The 17491-nt window shown below is 37.4% G+C and overlaps 1 protein-coding gene across 1 annotated transcript in view; it reads left to right on the top strand.

Annotated features, from left to right (window-relative positions):
• The first annotated feature begins 4123 nt into the window (after nucleotides 1-4123).
• Nucleotides 4124-17491, top strand: part of VPS41 (VPS41 subunit of HOPS complex) — a 112347-nt gene continuing 98979 nt past the window's right edge. The window contains exons 1-2 of the mRNA XM_083861567.1: nucleotides 4124-4177; nucleotides 7913-7951. Of these exons, the coding sequence (XP_083717693.1) occupies nucleotides 4157-4177; nucleotides 7913-7951 (60 nt within the window). The 5' untranslated portion in view covers nucleotides 4124-4156. The remainder of the gene's footprint in view (nucleotides 4178-7912; nucleotides 7952-17491) is intronic.

The following is a 17491-nucleotide window of genomic DNA, read 5'->3' as shown; positions in this document are numbered from 1 at the left end:
AAGGACTCCATTATGACAGTTGATCCTAATGACCATGAACAAGAGTTCTATTAATGTCCCATCATAAGACAGATAATGTATAAGAATTATCTAAACTTAGACTGAAGTTCTAGAAGTTAGGATACTGGATTTTCAATTTCAAATTGCAGAAATATTGATAAAAATATAAAATCCTAGACTTAAGATTAGCGGTCCTACCTAATATCTCTTCTTTTAAGAACCAGTCTCACTTACAGACAGCAGTTCTCAATACATAAGAAGGAAGTAAAATTGCTAAAAACCAATAAAACTTAATATGAATATGGAGACTAAATTTAAGATTGTTCTTGAAAATCTTGACCAAACAATATCCTAAGACTGCTCTAATCATTATGTGTCAGTTTTAAATTAGATCAAATCTGAATGGTTTCTTTGATGAGAATGCTAATTACTCAAATTACATTTATGTTTGACAATAGAATGTGACTAAAAAAAGTGCTAATGCTGCTTTAAGAGGATGAAACTAAGGAATAGCAGCTGGGAGGAGCATATAAATGGGAAGTGGGAAGCCTTAAAATAAAAATAAGGACTCCACAACAAAACAACAAAACATAAAATATCCTCAAGGAAAATGGGCAACCATCCATTTTAGGTTTATATATACCTATAGACTTTCATCTTTATATTTTGTTTCAATGAGAAAAAAATCAGTGGCAGTAACTTTAATTTGGAAATTTGGAAATGAAAATCTAGGAAACACAAGAAAAAAATAGAGGGAGCACCAAAAAAACCCAAAACCAAACCAAACCAAATAGGTCAATGTTAGAAGAATTAAAGACAAAGAGTATTTTAACTGTTAGGAAGGAGAAGGAACCCTTTAAGTGGAATGCCCACTGAAAATGGCAGAGTTGTTCACAATAATAACATAAATATGAAAGGAATGAATATGTTACATTAATTTAAACTAATAGAGCCATGTCCCACCAAGCACAAATTAACAGAGTTGGTAACAAATTTGAGGTATAGCAAACAACAGTCACAAAAATTATTTGTAGGATGTAAAACATCTTTTGTGAAACAATCAATGCATCTTTCTAACTTAACAAATAACTAAGAAATGATTTCATGTTAGACTTAGAGTTGTTACATGGGAAACAGAAATCTTTGAATACAGAACTTTCAGAAGTTGCTGACAGATGATTCCATGGTGGACATAATGGAGGGGTTCAAAGCTGAGGTAGAAAAATTTAAATTTGCCATAGGAATAAGAAAAACCCAGTATGTGTCCCAAGTCCTACATTATTAGACTGAAAGTGTGCTTATCAAAACTGGTAGAGAAACATAGCAGAACAGTTTGAAACAGGAAAAAAAAAAGAAAAAACTTCTTTAAGAGGAAGGCAGACAGCTTTTAGGCTTCGTTGTCTGAAAATAATTTGGAGGTACATACTGTTAGCAAGTCAAAAAGAGACAAATTCATCAACAGCAAGTTTGTTAACACATACGAGAAGAAGCAGTCAGGGACATGTCTTCTGACATCCCTAATTCCATGCCAGTAGATGCTAGGATGAGACAAGGGGGTGACACTCGGAGGTACCTGCTCTCCCCAGACTGCATCCTATCACTACTGTGGAAAACCAAGACAGATGGCCACTGCTCTATTTCTTTTTCTTGATTTTTCTAGCAGTGAGCATAGCTGCTTTTGAAATGACTTATCAGAAGTTCAGGGAGTTTTGTGCAGTTGGAAATGTGATGTCAAGGTATGTTTTCTTTTTTACAAAGAAGAATTAATTCAGGTAAATCTCACAGCCCATGTTAGGGAGAAGCTCAGATTAAATAACATTACTATTCCCATCTATCTTCATAATCTACAGATCTGAGAAATTTTCTCATAGCATAATAAATTTTCAATTTCAGACTTGATCTCTCTCTACAAGGTCCTTTTTATATTTAACTATAAGTTTTTCAGGAGGATCCCTTACTATCCCTCCCTTTATAATAAACCATGTTTATCTTTAATAAATGGCTTTATGTTGTTTACTGTGCTTCACATTTTTTCATCTTCTTTGTGTGTTCTACACAGCACAAGTAGGTATCTTTCAATAAAGACTGCCTGAGAGCGAAGACAAAGAAAGTAAGCAAAAGAAAGACAGATGGAGAGGGAGGGTCAGAGGAAGAAAGAAAAGACTGAGGAGAATGTTATCCCTGAAGGATTTGAAAATAATTTACTGTCATTTGAGAAAGTCTTTAAATGTCAGGGAATAAAGACCAACTATTTCAAGGAATTTGTAATAATCTTTCTGATATTGTCACCACTCTCATTTTTATAAAAATAGCTGATCATTTAAATTTAATTTAAATACACTGCAGTGTGGAACATACAGGTAATGCATACTTCCATTTCTTACCTTGCCTTCTTGATGATATTGTAAATTACACAGGGGTTTTCTTTAGCACCAGTTGAAGAAGACAGTTACTATGATGCCCATGTGGTACTAATATGTTTTACATTTATAACTCAAATTTTTAAATCATTGTTCTGATACTTATTTCAGGAAGAAATGTTGTAAATAAATTTTAGGTATGGATTAAGAAGAAAAAAGTAAGCAACTGCAAAACAGTATAATGCTAGCAAGTCAAGCAGAATTGATTAAAGTACAAAGTTCCTGAACAAATTCAAGACTATAATTATGTAAGCTAAGGTACAAATTGAAAGTGCCTTACAGAAATAATTCTTTGATTACAAGGATAAGAAAAAAAGAATCTTTGAAAGTTTATTTCTACAAACAAACAAACAGAAAGAGGAAAATATTTGAACTTCCATTGTACTGACAACATTCTCTGTTTTATGCTGCATAGTGTTTTTAAAAACTATTAACTTACAGACAATACCACCTTTTTTTTTTTTTTTTTTTTTTTAACTGAAGAAGTTGTGGTGAGAGTGGTGAAAGATAATCCAGATGAACATTTTGTTGGATGAATCAGTCCTACTTGAAAGCAACTGAGAGCTCTTGGAGACTGAAATACAGTAATAAACCAAAGGATACTTGCTACTTGTTATGTTTCATAGTAGTGAGAGAGTGTGTTAAAAGCAAAGGAGAAAAATTATAACACTATTGAACTCTGATTTTCGGTCAAGGTCCAAGTTTCAACACTAATTCTGATTTCTGTGGCAAAAGAAAAAAAAAAATCAGAAATTCCTGACAGATTTAAATTTTTAAAATTCAAACTGGCAGTATGTCAGCATTCTGTTAGAAATTTCCTGCAGAATTCCCACCCACTGGAAGCTCTGCATTAAAATAGGCACTGAGAACATTAAAGGTACTGTGATATGGCTAAAATATTTAAAGATTTATGAATAGTGCTGCTTTTGGTGAACCAAGTTAAAACTAAGCGATAAAGTACAATCACCTATCACATGAGATGAATCTGAGCCAAAAGGCTCAAGATATACTTCAAAGCATCCATAATCTCACCAGACATCCCAAATCTCTACCTCTAGTACAACTAATTTAACTCAGATTTCAGTTCTATGCATGCTGGCAGACAAAGTGAGAGTAGGTTTTATGCTTTTAAAAATCAAAACGCAGCAGCTTCTAGAATTGAAGACATTTAGGCTTTCTGAAATCCTTCTCCTGACACCAGTGCGGGCCATTTCAGTACTGATGATGAAGTAAAAAGTACAAAGAGGACAGAAGCGGCTACATGCGAGCTCTAATGGCAGTCGGAGGGTCTGATGGCAGCGGAGCTGTGCTGGCCCAGGGGCAGCTCAGAGGGACGGGGATAAAGGCTCTGCTCCCAGGCCGCACACAGCGGGGACAGGGGGAGGCCGCCATGGCTCCTGCCTTCAGTCTCCTCACAGCTGGGGTACCCTGGAGCTGGGAGATCATGCTGGAGTCCTTGAGAGCACCGATGGATTTCAGCTTTTAAAAAGCAGCTCAGGGTGGCGGAAGGACAATGTGGCCCTGGGGTGTGCTGTCCGCTGGGCCCAGCCTTGTGCCTGCCCCTGTTTTGTGCGGCATCGCCACCACACCTGAGCTGGGCTGAGGAAGGAAAAAGGGGAAGGGATGGGAGAAGAAAGAAAGAAAGGAAACCATCCCTTCCCCCCGAAACTACATTTCCCAGAGTGCTTCGCAGCAGCGGCTTCCTGCTCCTCACATGACCGCGGCCCGCTCTGGCCATGGCGGAAGCCGGGGAGAAGGTACAGACCCTCACTGCGCTGCGGCTGCGGCGCCCAGAGCGGGGCTTGGGGCCGGGCGGGGCGGAGGCGCAGGCCGGGACACAGGGGAGCCGAGAGGCGCAGGGACAGTGCCAGTGGGCAGGGGCCGGCGTGGGGAGCCTCGGCACAGCCCCGGGACAGGCTCCTCTCCGGGGCGGGGGAGGGAGATGGAGGCCTGGCCGGGAGGGGGGTTTGGAAGTGCCTTTGGCGCCGCTGTGGAGCCAAGATTAAAGAGCTGGAGGGTCTCTCTACCAGGGACATAGGAGACATGACTATGTTCATCTCAACAAGGGATTTTTTTTTTTTTTCTGAGACGAAACTTGAGGAGTTTGGTGCTGTTGTTCCCTTAATCGGGTGTTCTCCTAAAGCTCCTCGTCCCTAGGTTACTCTTTCCCAAGAAAAAAACATAAAGGAAAAAGTGTAGTTCCTGGCCCTTTCAGGTACTTTCTAAATATTTCTTTGCTGAGCCAGTATCTGGACAGGCAGCTGAGCTGTGCGATCTTTGTCAGTCATGGGTGCCTAAAAGTGCGAGAGTCTTAGAATTACTTCAAGGTAATGGGCCAAAGTTAGAGACTAACATCTGGTGTCTGCCCTCCCTGCTGACACAGTTTTGTTGGGAGGGCTCGGCTTCCTTGAGGGAGACTTTTTTTTTCCCCCGGATTGGTGAGTTTTTAAATGTGGCAGCCTTTGGAAGGATGAAACAAATTCAGACAAGTCTTCTTTAACAATACAAGAGATTAAACTAAGCCTGTGTTTTGTTCTCTTTGGACTATGATGGGAGAGTTACCGTATTCATTTCAGTATTTCCTGTTGGTAGCATGCACACTGCTACTGAAAGGATGTTCCTCCTGTGCGTGTGTTTCTGTAAAACTAAAGTTTTGTGGTTTTCACCTTCCACCAGGTTTATGTTATGGGTCTAAACATGTAGTGGATTACATTTGTTATTTGTAAAACCACGGGGAGGGAAAGCCCTATACCCATCATCCTGGAGAGCCCACTTAAGATTTTTTTGGGAAGTTATGTTGGATCTGTTAAGTGAGAGATCATAATGATGAGAGATTACTTCACATTTCTATGGTTTCCTCCTCTGTGTTCCCTTACTGCATTCTTAGGCTACTTAGGCAACAGTGTTTGTCAGCTGGCTGGAGTTTACTGCTGATTTTCCCCTAGAATCTGAGATTGCTAGAAACTGCTATTCCTACATGATTTTCCATTCTGGTTGTCTACAAATCCCTTTCTAGGGATTTCCTTTCCACAGTTACAAGGCTACCAAAAAGAGGAAGTGGAGGATAATCCTCTCAGTTCATGCATTTAGAGGGAAGGCAAAGGAACCTAACAAAACCCCAGGGCAATCATAACTACTACAGTTTACTGTTCCAGTTTGCCTAAGCAAATAGGAAAACCCAGGGAAAAAGGTTTTCATAGTAAGTTACAACCAAAGTGAGTTTGTAGGTAAGTACTAATTCTAAGCACCTTCAGCTAAGTTCTTGTACAACAAATACAATTTCTGGGTTGCTTTCCTAAGCCAAGCCTCCCTCTGATTTTTTTTTAATGTCATTTTCTGCAGTAAAATGAAAAGGCCATGAAGCATTTACCTGTATTTGTATGCCATTTGTGAAATTTAGTATCTGGGGTTGCAGTGCCTTGCGAATACAGTAGGGATACAGGGGTAGATGTCATAAGTAAAGTCAGATTTATATTTTCTTAGTTCACATGGATTGATTATTGGAATCAACTTATGGCATGCACTTATTTTGCATTCCAGTATTCTCTAGGGATGCCTTTGCACATAACTTGCAGCCCAGTTAAGTGGCTCAGGTGGGTGTAAGGACCAGCTGCTGTCTCAGCAAGTGGGCTGTTAACTCCACCCTGCAGGTGTGTTGATCTGAGGGCATAGTGTTAGTGAGCTCATCCTGAAAGTAAGGTTGTATTCCTAGACAGCTAAAACAATTGGAATTATGAGGGGCAGATGTAGGTGGTGTAGCTGCACTAGAAAGTCTCATGTATACCAGCAAAAATGTCACTTGCTGTAATTCCTTCATTAGGGAGAGCTTTTCCTTTTTCACACCGTGTGAATTATATCAAAATATCATAACAGTAGTGCTATTAATTTTGATTTATTAAGGAGTTGAGTAGGCTGCTCTTAGTATTCAGGAGAGAAAATTACTTTTTTAAATTAGGAATCTGATGATATTCTGCAATGGACTTTGTGTGTTTTTCTAACTCTTCCAATCAGCTGGCAATATTGCACCACAATGTTTTAGTTCTGTTCTCACTTGGTTATTGTTAAATAGAGTTGTAGATGCACAAAGATTGTATAGAAGAAAACTGTAACTTCCTGAAAAGTTACAGCAGCTTATGATTGGAGACTGAATGACTGACAGACAGTTGTGCTTGCAAAGTTGAACATAAGCTTCAGAGGATGTCCGGATTTTACTCCATCATCCCTTGATTCCTCTGTGCTTCTTACTTGCAATTTCCCTACTCATGTCACAAGTATAGACTACACTGATAACCCTTCTATGGGGTGTGTATTTTAGAGGTAGACCTATCTGTACTGAGAAAAATGGAGGAAACTGATGTCAGTAATTGTGGTAACACCTTGCACGAAGCTCCCAGTAGCAGGTAGAAGTGCTGGTTTGCTTCTCTCCCATCTGCTGTGATGGTCATTATGGGCATCAATGTGAGCCTCCACTGATGAAAAGGAAGCCTTTGCTTTTGGTGAACAGGTCACAATCGGTGCGTTATATAAACACAGAAAATAAATAAATATGAGAAACAAAAAATTACACTGTTGTCAGTGCATTAAATTTTCTTCCTGTTCCATTTTTCTCTAAGCTGTTGATAAGGTGTAATTTTTATTATTTTTTTTGTCTTGTCTGGTGGAATTCTGTACTTATTAATCTTACTCTTCGAAGAGTCCCTTCATAAGATTTGAAATGCTGCCTTCTCACTTGCTTGTTCTTTGTTTATATCATATTTTATTGTTAAAATGCTTACATTCACTGCCGGCGTTTTCGTTGTAATCCTTTATTGCTGTTGATAAAGATAAATGCGTTAAGTAAATCTTCGTTTTGCTGACTTCTTTGAGTAGGCATTGCATCAGCAGATTTTCTCAGTAGACAGACAAGAGATGAGCAGGAGTTGACTTACAAAATTTTTTTGTAGGGTAGAAAGAATTGTCTTGCCAGAGAGAGATGTTTTAAAGGTACAGTTGTTTCAAAGGCAGAAGAAAGCCATGTCTTTCATTAACATCAGATGTGAAGGAGAAAGTCATTGAATGCTGTATTTCTATAGAAAATTATTTGAAATTATTTAAGTTTAAGCCTATTAACATCTGAATAGTTGAATAACAAAGCTGGCTTGTGGATAACTTGAGAATGCTGTTCTGCCGTGGAAGTTAAGATATGGGCAGTTTCTTTGCAAAATTTGCCACTGCTTCTGGAAGAGGGGACAATATCACAGGGACAGATTCTCACTCTCTTAGGGTAACTGCCAACAGTGTTCCTGCTGCTCCTGACTATCTCTGTTGCATTCGAATGCAAGTGCAAGCCCAAATCGAGTATGCATGACAAGGATGGAAACTGAATTTTGGGTTGCTTCTGCTTTGTCTTTCCTTTTTTAATAAGGGTTAAAAAGTCCTTCTTGAAGGGAAATACTGCTCAGTTTTGTATGTACTTAGCTATTTACCCCTTTTGTTTTTTGTGTCATTTTCAGGAAACCAGGTCTAATGAGGAATCAACAGATGAATCTGAGGTAACCCTTCTTAAAATGTTTCACACTCGAATCTGTGTCAGTGCTATTTTTTTGTCAATATGGAGTGAAAAATACTATTTCACTGGTTGTTTTTAGACGTTTGGCCAGTATTATGTAGTAAGGATTGTTAATCTGGGCTTAAATTACTAGGAAGAAGCTGTGAATTGCTATTATCTTTATATAAAAAGATGCCTCACAATTGCCCCATTATAGTAAAATGAATTATGTTGAGAGATAAATTCAAGTGCCTTTGCTTGTGTTTTAATAAAATGAAAAATTTTAAGTATAATTATATATGCAATAATACAACATTCAGGTAATTACTTTGTTAATTTAATATCTTCACAGTCTAGATTTAATCATGTCCTGTAGATTCTCTGTTTATGAGACGATGTTTTGTTAAAAATTGTCTCATTTCCTGGAGAGGTCTGCCTACACTGCTGTAGGTGATGGGAAAAGGGGGCTGAGGGTGAGGAGAGGATGGAAGCTACATAGTTCAAGAGTTTGTCCCTGAACAGTAATGTACTAACTCCAGACCTGCCATCATTGAAGGAACTATAAAAGATATGAAAGAGTTAATTGACATCAGGGTCGTCTAGGATGGCTACAGGAAGGAAGAAATAAAGGTGGCTGAGCAGCTTAAATTGTGGCCCACCAGCAGGAACAGATGGCACTGAGAAAATTATTACCTTAAGTGTTTTCACTCATCATATATCTAAGTCAGAGTGGCTCCTAGACTTACAAAACTTTAATTGACTTGCTGTAAGGAAGATTTTGGTTTTTACCAAGGGACAAATCTCCATGCTTGAGATCTGGTTTAAGCACTAAGCAGACAGAAATCCTAATTTCTATGACAGTGGATAGTGCAGAGACTGTAGTGGTGGATTCTGAAAAAAGTCATTTTGCAGTGGAAGGTGGCTTTGTTTCTTGTAAGGTTTTTTTTTCTTTCTGCCATTAAGTGGATGTCTTCAGTGATACTGAACGACAATACTGGTGAAAGGCAGGAGTTTTTTGGCCCTTTAACATTGCTCTGTGGAACAGTTGCCCGGGCCAGACTTTCTTTGCCCAGCCTGAAATGCTTTCGTTCTGAATAGTGCTTTGTGATGTGGAGATAAACAATCCTTGGGCAACGACTCAGTACTTGATAGAATAGTAATCCTCTCAAGGCTTGACATTCACAGGATACTGAACACAGATACTTACCTACTGAGGTGATTCTTTTTTTTTTTCTAGAAGCCTGTTGCAATGAAAAATGGCACTTTTAATGGCCTTTCAAGATTTCAGCTGTAGCAAATCAGTATTTACAGCAGAATTAATCATAAATGGGTTGCCAGGCTGGTGGAAGTTTACTGTTTTTTACCTTAAGGAAAAATAGGCATCATGCATCTTTCACAAAATTGAAAGTCCTAAAATTTTAACTAGATCTATGTTAAAGTTGATGTTTATTTTTTAATGTTAATTGCACATGCAGAGAGAAGTGAAAAGGAAATTTATGTATTGAGAATGTAGATATTAGATTTAAAGGACAGTTGTCATTCTAATGTCTTGAAAATGCTTTTCACTAGTCATATTTGAGTATTAAGTCCAGTTTTTTGTATCTTGATCATCAATAAATAGTTAATGGAATGAAGCTGATTAGACTATTTCTAATGATTGTTCAGATAAAGCCAAAATATTAAAGCACAAAGTGTAAATGTTCTCAGTGGTTGCTAATATTTGAAGTATGGTCAGAGCTAAAATCAAACTGATGGCTTCACTCCTAGCTCTTGTGATCATAAAATTGTAATTATTTCTTTTGAATGGCCTATAGTTTGAATAATTAGGGATGTATTTTATAGTAGTAGTTTCTAGAGAGATTCTAATTCTTGCAGCCTGTGTTTAGTTTTAGCCATTAAAAATATATATTTATGGACTTCTCAGACTTCCTACCATAGTACTGAATTTTTTTACATATACAATTACTCTTGCAATTAATTTAATTTAAATTCTTCCTATAAAATTGAATACTGTTACTAATGATTCCAGAGGGCACATGATACATATCCAACTTACATTATATAAATGTGTTTTCTCTTATGGAGGAATGCAAAATTGAAATTTTTGATTCTGAGTAAATTATACCCCTGTCTGTAGTGGATGTGTAAACAACCTATGGAATTTCTTTTACTGATGTTTTTACACTTCTGTGCCATTATCTTACCAAAGGATCAATATACATTAATTCTGTCTCATGCAGCAACTCTCTTACTATGATTCCTTTAGCATCTTCTAGCAAATAAGATTCCAGTGCTATTTTGCTACCTGCTTGGTTTGTTTTGAAGGACAGGCTCTTTAACAATTGCCAGGATGCTTATTTGCACTGACTTGGTGGTAGAGCTTAATAGTAGGCCTCAAATGTGGGAGTCTGCAAAAATTGACTGTCTTGAGTGTACGTCATCTAAAAGCTCATCAATGTAAGTTTGGTTGAAGTGGTGGCTTCACAGGAAATTGGGTTCCTAAGGCTGCCCTCGTGCAAAAATACTTCCCAGTTATTTAAGTCAAAATGTGTAAAATGCAAAGGTATTCATTAGGTGAGATAGTTCAGATGTTAAGCAGACCTTACTTTCAATATAAAGATAGCTGTAGTTACTTGTAAAATTTGTAGAACTTTTAGGATTTCTAGAAATGTAATTGATCTTTCCTGGTAACTGCAGTACAGTTGACACTTTTCTATCACATTTTTATATATGATTTGGGGTACTTTAAGCTTTTTCTTTTCCCGTAGTCAGACTGCTATATATTGTGCCATGGTATCATGAGGAAGCTGTATATCTAATAGTCCTCTAATTCTTAGGGCAAAACCTCCTTGTTTTGTGGAGTAATTTTACTTCAGTCTTGGAGCACAAATATTTTCTTTTGGTATGTTTGGCTTTAACATTTGATGGGTTTTAGTAGGTTTTTGTTTTTGGGGGGGGTTATTTTTTTTTTTTTTTTTCTGAAGTATATTTGCATTACTTATCTCAACCTTGTCTAATCATCAAATTTGCAGCCAGATGTGAGGCTGGATCTGAGCAGGTTTGTTTGGCTGACAAGTCCTAGCACAATATAGTTTTGTTGGCTTACTTAATTTTATTTTGTAGCACCTGAAGCTAAATGTTTGGACTGTCACATGTGTTGAGATCTAAAAAGTAGATAGCAAAGTAATCTGACTTTTAGCTATTGGGAAACTGTGCAGGAAAATAATCTCCATAAATTATGTACAGCCTGAATCTGAATTTATTTTCAAATTATTCTTCTTCCTTGCAATGTGTCTGTTTCTGTAAAATCTTACTTTTCTTGGTTGAGCTGTTTTCTGTCAGACAGATAGTTATGTTTTGCCAGCTAATTAGCAAAGAAAAAAAGTTTTAAATTTTCTCCTCAATTCTAATTTACTGCAGGGATTAAGAGCAGATTGTGGTGATCCAGCATGTAACTTTTTTACAGAAAGCACCCTTTCAAGAACAAATGTCCTTGGAATTAAAAATGAGTGCTATGTCCCAAGAAATGATCCTTGATTATGTAAGGCGTGTTTGTTTTTGAGTTTTTTTTTGATGCTTCACTACAGCAGAAATTTTTTGGTTTGCAATTATTTACTTGTTAGATCACAAAAAAAAAAAGCCATGTGTGTGCAGATGTTCATGTTCTGCAAAGAGGTATTAGAATAGTATTTTTTTTAAAAAGGTGCATTAATATCTGTAATCCCACTTTTTTGTTAGATACAGGAATATGTTAGTCATCATATTTTACATAGACATGTACATACATTTGTTAGTCATCATATATTACATATATTTTCATTTTAGCACTTCTATTTTTGTATGTCCCCTTCTTAACTTTTTTTGGTATTTTGATCACTGTTATTCTGTGAAAGCAACATGTTTGTTTCTCGTTTAGTTATTTAAACACTATATTAATAAATTCCATGAGAGTTTGTAGAGAGAAAGGTATTGTAGAAATTCCTGGTTAATCCAGTGCTCGTACTATTTCTGGTGGTTTAGAAATATCCCTCTCTGATACACTTTCATCACTGAAATTAGTAGTGGTTTTGTTCTTTAAGGTTTTGAAAACTGATGAGAGCAGGAACACAGGAAAAAATGTAAGCCTAAAAAAGAGGCAACTAAAAATATTTTGATATTTTCTTTCTCTTTTCAATATGCTCCAAGTTTTAGTCTTGTAGGTTGGGTCTGGATTAGGTCAAAGCAATTAAATCTTTTCAAGTAAATAAAGCATCTGGTGAAAAAGGCTCCTTGTCATACTGTGTTTCCATCAAAATGTTCTCTTAATGTGGGATGTGGAGCACTGGGCTGGAAGAGGTAAGCTGTTCCGTGGATAGGAGCACTCGAAGGGGCATCACCATTGCAAGAAAAATGGATGGTTCAAAAGTAGATGTGGCTACTGTACCTTAGTCTGAGTTGCCTTTTTTGTCTCCTGTCTGACCTTTTCCTAAGTATTTCTTTTAATCATGCCACTTTTCCTTACTATTGAATAGTTGTACACTGGATTATTTTAAAAAATGTAAAATGGGAAAAAAATGCTCAAAAAATATATTCTGTTTCACATGTCTGGGAAGTCTGAAGAGAGATTGCTTCCCTCTGCATAGCTTTAATTGAAATTGGCCTTCTGGGGAGAATGGAAGGAAAAGTTACATAAATTCTGAGTAGGAAGTTCTCTTTATTGATGAGGAAATGTATGATGCAAATAATTTATCAATTTGAGTCAGTAGGATGAGCATAGTAAATTATTTATTGAAGTTTAAATTGAATATTTTCATACATTAATTTGAAAAACAAGTTTGCAATGACTAGTAACTAACATTATAATACTTATTAGAGGATTGACTTGCAGGAAAAAATGTATTATTGCAATATTCTTTTCAGATGTTCTGGTTTTGAGTGAAAATTAAATGCTTCATTTAATGAGCTATTAATATTAACCAGAAGTGCCTGGTCTGTCTGTGTGTTGTGGAATATAAAGTAAAAATGCTGCTGTGCTTCCTACATAAATTAAATGCAGTTGCAAAGCTACTGTGTTAGCAGAGTATGCAGATGTGGATTTTCCAAAACACTATGTGTCTTTCTCTGTGTGGAATAACACTCTTGGCTGCAAAAAGAAAGTAATGGTGAAATTCAGCTCTTCCCCAGTGGTGGGCAGTTGAGCTTCAAAAACTTCTATTCCCAAAACTGCATTGTCAGCTTTTCATATGCAGTAGATCACAAGGTGGCAACCAGGTTGCTTGAGTAGTGTTCACAGGGGAAACAAATGTTTGCCCAAGTTCCTTACTCAGCAAAAGGATGGTAAAAGTAGAAATGCGTAGCTTCATTGAGATTTGAACTGAGTTTGGATTTTTCTGTGCTGGAATTGGATTTGGACATGGAAGATAAAACAGCCTATCCTGTGCTGCCTCTGTATGGTGCACTTGGTGTGGATAGACTTACCCTATGTTTTTGAACACTGAAGTGGATTTGGGAGTTTCAGGTGTTCTTTGTCATGCAAAAAACTATCAGTTAAATAAATTGAGGTAGTTGAAATGAAACCAAATTGTATTAAATGGACTTTTTACTACCTTTTTTTAAACATGCAATTTATGAGGATTGGTCATGTGCAGTATGTCCTCTCTGTGTTATTTATGCTTCAAAACTTGGCTGGTGCCCAACTCCTTCAAATCTATAGGGGTAAATCTTCAACTGGTGTTGTGCAAATATCGTCTAATATTCTGTATGTCATAACAGATTTGCCTAGAAATAAAATGCTCTCTGTTTTGTCTTTCATCTGAGTGTCATTTCATACTGTAAATGCAGCCTGTTTTGAGACATTTTCACAGGCAGCCGTATCATCTTAATTCCGTGCTCTTGGTGTATATCTGCATTTTCCCAGGGTATTAAATAAATCCCTGTGGAAATGCATGGGAAGAACAGAAAGCTGCTGTGTGAAATTTTACCATCCTAATCCATATTTACCAATTTTACAGTTAGGTACTGGAAAAGCGTTGGTGATATGCCTTATGAACAGTTGTAAAGGAATGAGATCAGAGGTTATTCATGTTTTTCATTGAACTAACGTTACTGTATTTTCACCACAGAATTAGGGGAAAATATTTTTAGCAGCATAAGTCACAAACATGCTGGCACAGTTTAGAAATTTCAGTCTTTGTGCCTTTTGTTTTTTTGTGTACCAATAGTTGAAGAACTGAAATTAATTCTTGTGCTAGTTGGAAACTTTAATGGGTTTCTAGCTTTTATTCACTATTGCTCTACCTGCTTTGGAACCAGTGTCTTCAAGAGGAAATGCTCTTTGTATTCTCATTCTTAAACCAGGGGTTTTTTCTCCTTTGCTAAAATTTTCTTGCAGGAACAACTTTTTGATAGGAAACTAATGGAGGAAAAGAGGTTTGTGTTCTCTCAGTGAGCTTCCAAAGGGTTTGGTAAAGTGCTCAGGGTTTAAATTCAATACAGTAAATAAAACAACAACTTGCAATAAAATTGTATTCCAGTTCTGGTACTATCAAGCAGCCTGGTTAAAGGCCTTAGTCTGAGTTTTTCTTGGCATTCCCTTAGTGTTGGAGATTTGACTGCATTGAGAGAAATTGAGTTAGGATCCTAATTCTGAAAATAGCATAGGTAGTCCCTTTATCACTGAGATAGGAGCAGAAGTCTGGAAATCATATCCTAGGGATGGAGAACTGGTAATGATGGAGCTGCACTTTGTAATAGTTACACATCCTATTACAATAATTCTCCTTGTTTGCTCTGTGGCAGTTGATTCTTCAGCGGAAGTGGATATACCATCCAAAATACTGGGGGATGGACTGCTTTCTTATTCTTGCTTCTGGATTTTTTTTCTTTTGAAGTAAGGCCAGGTAAGACCTAGAAATAGCCATCAGGGAAGATGTGTTTGCATCACTTCAGAACAGAGAAGTCTTTTTAAAAAACAAATATGGGGACATCTACTTGAGGAGCTTTAGTAAATGAGTTTGAGGTGTGTGAAGGGTTAATGCTGGCCAAATGCCAGTACACCTATAGAAATAATTTATTCAATTTTGTCAACTATAGTTAAGTAGATGGGAAAACTCATGGAGTGAGATAAAGATTAGGAGAAAACACTTTAAGGGCATAACAGGCTCAAAACTTTAAAAGGTATAAAGGAAAAGAAATTTATTAAAAAACTAAATTAAATTAATTAAAATTAAAAAAGAGGATAATTAGAATTTAAAAAGAGGATAATGAGATCTAAAATAAACTTTTAGGAGACCTTCACTCCATGCACTTTATGAATTACAGGATCCTCATGAATTACAGGAAAACAGTTTGTTGTGTTATAGTCCTCATCGCGGCTTGCAGAAGAATCTCAGCTCCGACACTCAAAGCACTTTCTCCTCTCCCTCCCTCTTTTGCACCAGCCTTAGAGTTGCCATATTGTTCTCCTTATATGTCTTCAATCTTTCCTTTTCTCTGACTCAGGAGAGAATTGGTGTACGTAGGTTAGTTTGTTCTTGAGTTCTATCAATTGGTTTTCATAGAGCTCTGTAGTGCTGAAAAGTTGATCTTGTCCAGGCTCCACAATCAGGGAATTGTTTGCCACACTTCTCTCTCTATTGGTCGTGTGGTCTCTGCCAGCACTGTGCAAGGCACACCAACTGCCAGCTCCACTCCACACCTTTTCTTCATATGGGACACTGAAAAAAGAAAAACTGCTGCTGCTGCTTTTGCCTTTCTGTCTGCAGCATAGCTGGTTAAAAGCAGCTAAGTAAATAAAGTCTATTACAAGCTGTGCTGAGAGAGCTGCAGCCATGTTGGAGTCCAGCAGCACCCTCCAGGAAAGGGGCCCTAGCCGGCCCCTTGCTCCTCTGTAGAGAGCAAGGAGCAAGAGAGCTTCCCACAGTTTTTTCGTTATTAAATGTATTATCGTAGAGGCATTTTGAGCTTTTCTAATTGGCTTAGCAGTGTGCCAGTTTTCCAAGCTAGCCGGTGAATTGGTTTTGCCAGGGAGGGAGGAAGCCGCTCGCAGCTCCACACTGAGAATCACTTCCATAGCTGACTTTTTCCATCTTCACCAAAAATCAATTATTGCAAAACCAGCACAAAGTGCTATCTTTTTAAGGACCTAATTAGATTCTAAATTATACTTTATGTGTTTTCTGATGGTACAGAGTAACAATCTTCTAGAGGTTTTGCGGCAATGAAAAAAAAATTAGAATATTTGTTGTGAATTTCCAGTTATTTTTTCAGAAATAATGATTATTTAAATTATTTCTAAACCATAACATGGATTCCAGTTGGTGTGAGAAGAAGCAGGACTTCAGCTAGGGTTATTTCCTGACTTCCATGTCAGAATGGCAGACAGTAGGTGCAGTTTCTTTCAAAAGTGCCTCATCAGAGGGAAACACCATAGAAGCCTGTTGTTACTATGTAAGAGCTTTGAGTAAATAGCTGCCTCCTTCACAATGCTAGTGTTACATCCTCATTGCCCACCTCAGTAATTTGCATCTTTAGACATTTTTGACTTCTAGAACTTTCCAAAGACAGACCTTTCTCCCACCCGCATTCTGACCAGAATTGGTCATCATCTTCAAATAAATTTTTCCAAGTGATGTTTAGGAAGAATAAGACTCTCCTGGTATGCACACATGATGCAATTAATAGTGGGTGAGATTACTTGAAACTGAACATATTTGCCGTTAGGTGTTGCTGATGTTGGAGACAGGAATGCGACAAGAACACACCAAGTTCATGCAGCCACAGCTGAAATTTATTGTTGGGAGTGCCCTTTTGAAGGGGCTTCAAATTTCCTCTGCTTACGTATGTGATTGGCTGAGGTCAGAGCACCGCCCAGCTCACTGGCCAATGATATGGTTGCATTCATGATTCAATGGGATTGAATCATGTTTGAATTTGAATCCACCCTCTTATTATCATACTTGGAGACTTGTTTGCCACTAATCTCTGATGAGCTAGGCTGGTCAAGTTGATGTCTGCTATGGCTAGTTTTATCTGCGCAGCTACAGACCTGCTGTAGCTCTCACACTTAGGGTAGGAGGAAGTGGACAAATGTCTGGAAATATTCCTGGGTTCTTTCTTATATCGAATAGATAATACACCAATTTACTGTGTAGGATTCAAAACTTCTACCCCTCATCTTTAAAGTACGAATGGTATTTTGATGTCTGCAGTCATAAGGCAATAGTAGAATTTATAAAGACTGACTGTTTTATGACTGTGGAATGGGAATATAACAAGGAAGAGGGGGAGAAGGAAAATTTACCTCATCACAGGTATAACCCAGTTGTTACTGCTCTTAAAGTTGTGAGCAGGGCAAGCCATTTAGTAGGTAAAGATTAGGAGTTTTTCTTCATGTTCACAAAAAAACAAAATAACCTATTCACTGTTTTCACCAAATAGTACAGGGACTTTGATGTTGTCTGGGGTGGAGGTCAAAGGGATCTCACAACTGTGTTGTGACATGGTGATGTTAGTTCCTTAAATTAGTCAACAGATTTTAGCAGTTTGTTACTGCTTGTTGCTTAAT

This window comes from Zosterops lateralis, assembly GCF_965231275.1.
Source record: "Zosterops lateralis genome assembly, chromosome: 1".
Lineage (NCBI taxonomy): Eukaryota > Metazoa > Chordata > Aves > Passeriformes > Zosteropidae > Zosterops > Zosterops lateralis.
The sequence above is the reverse complement of the archived record's forward strand: the minus strand, read 5'-3'. Positions and strand labels throughout refer to the sequence as shown.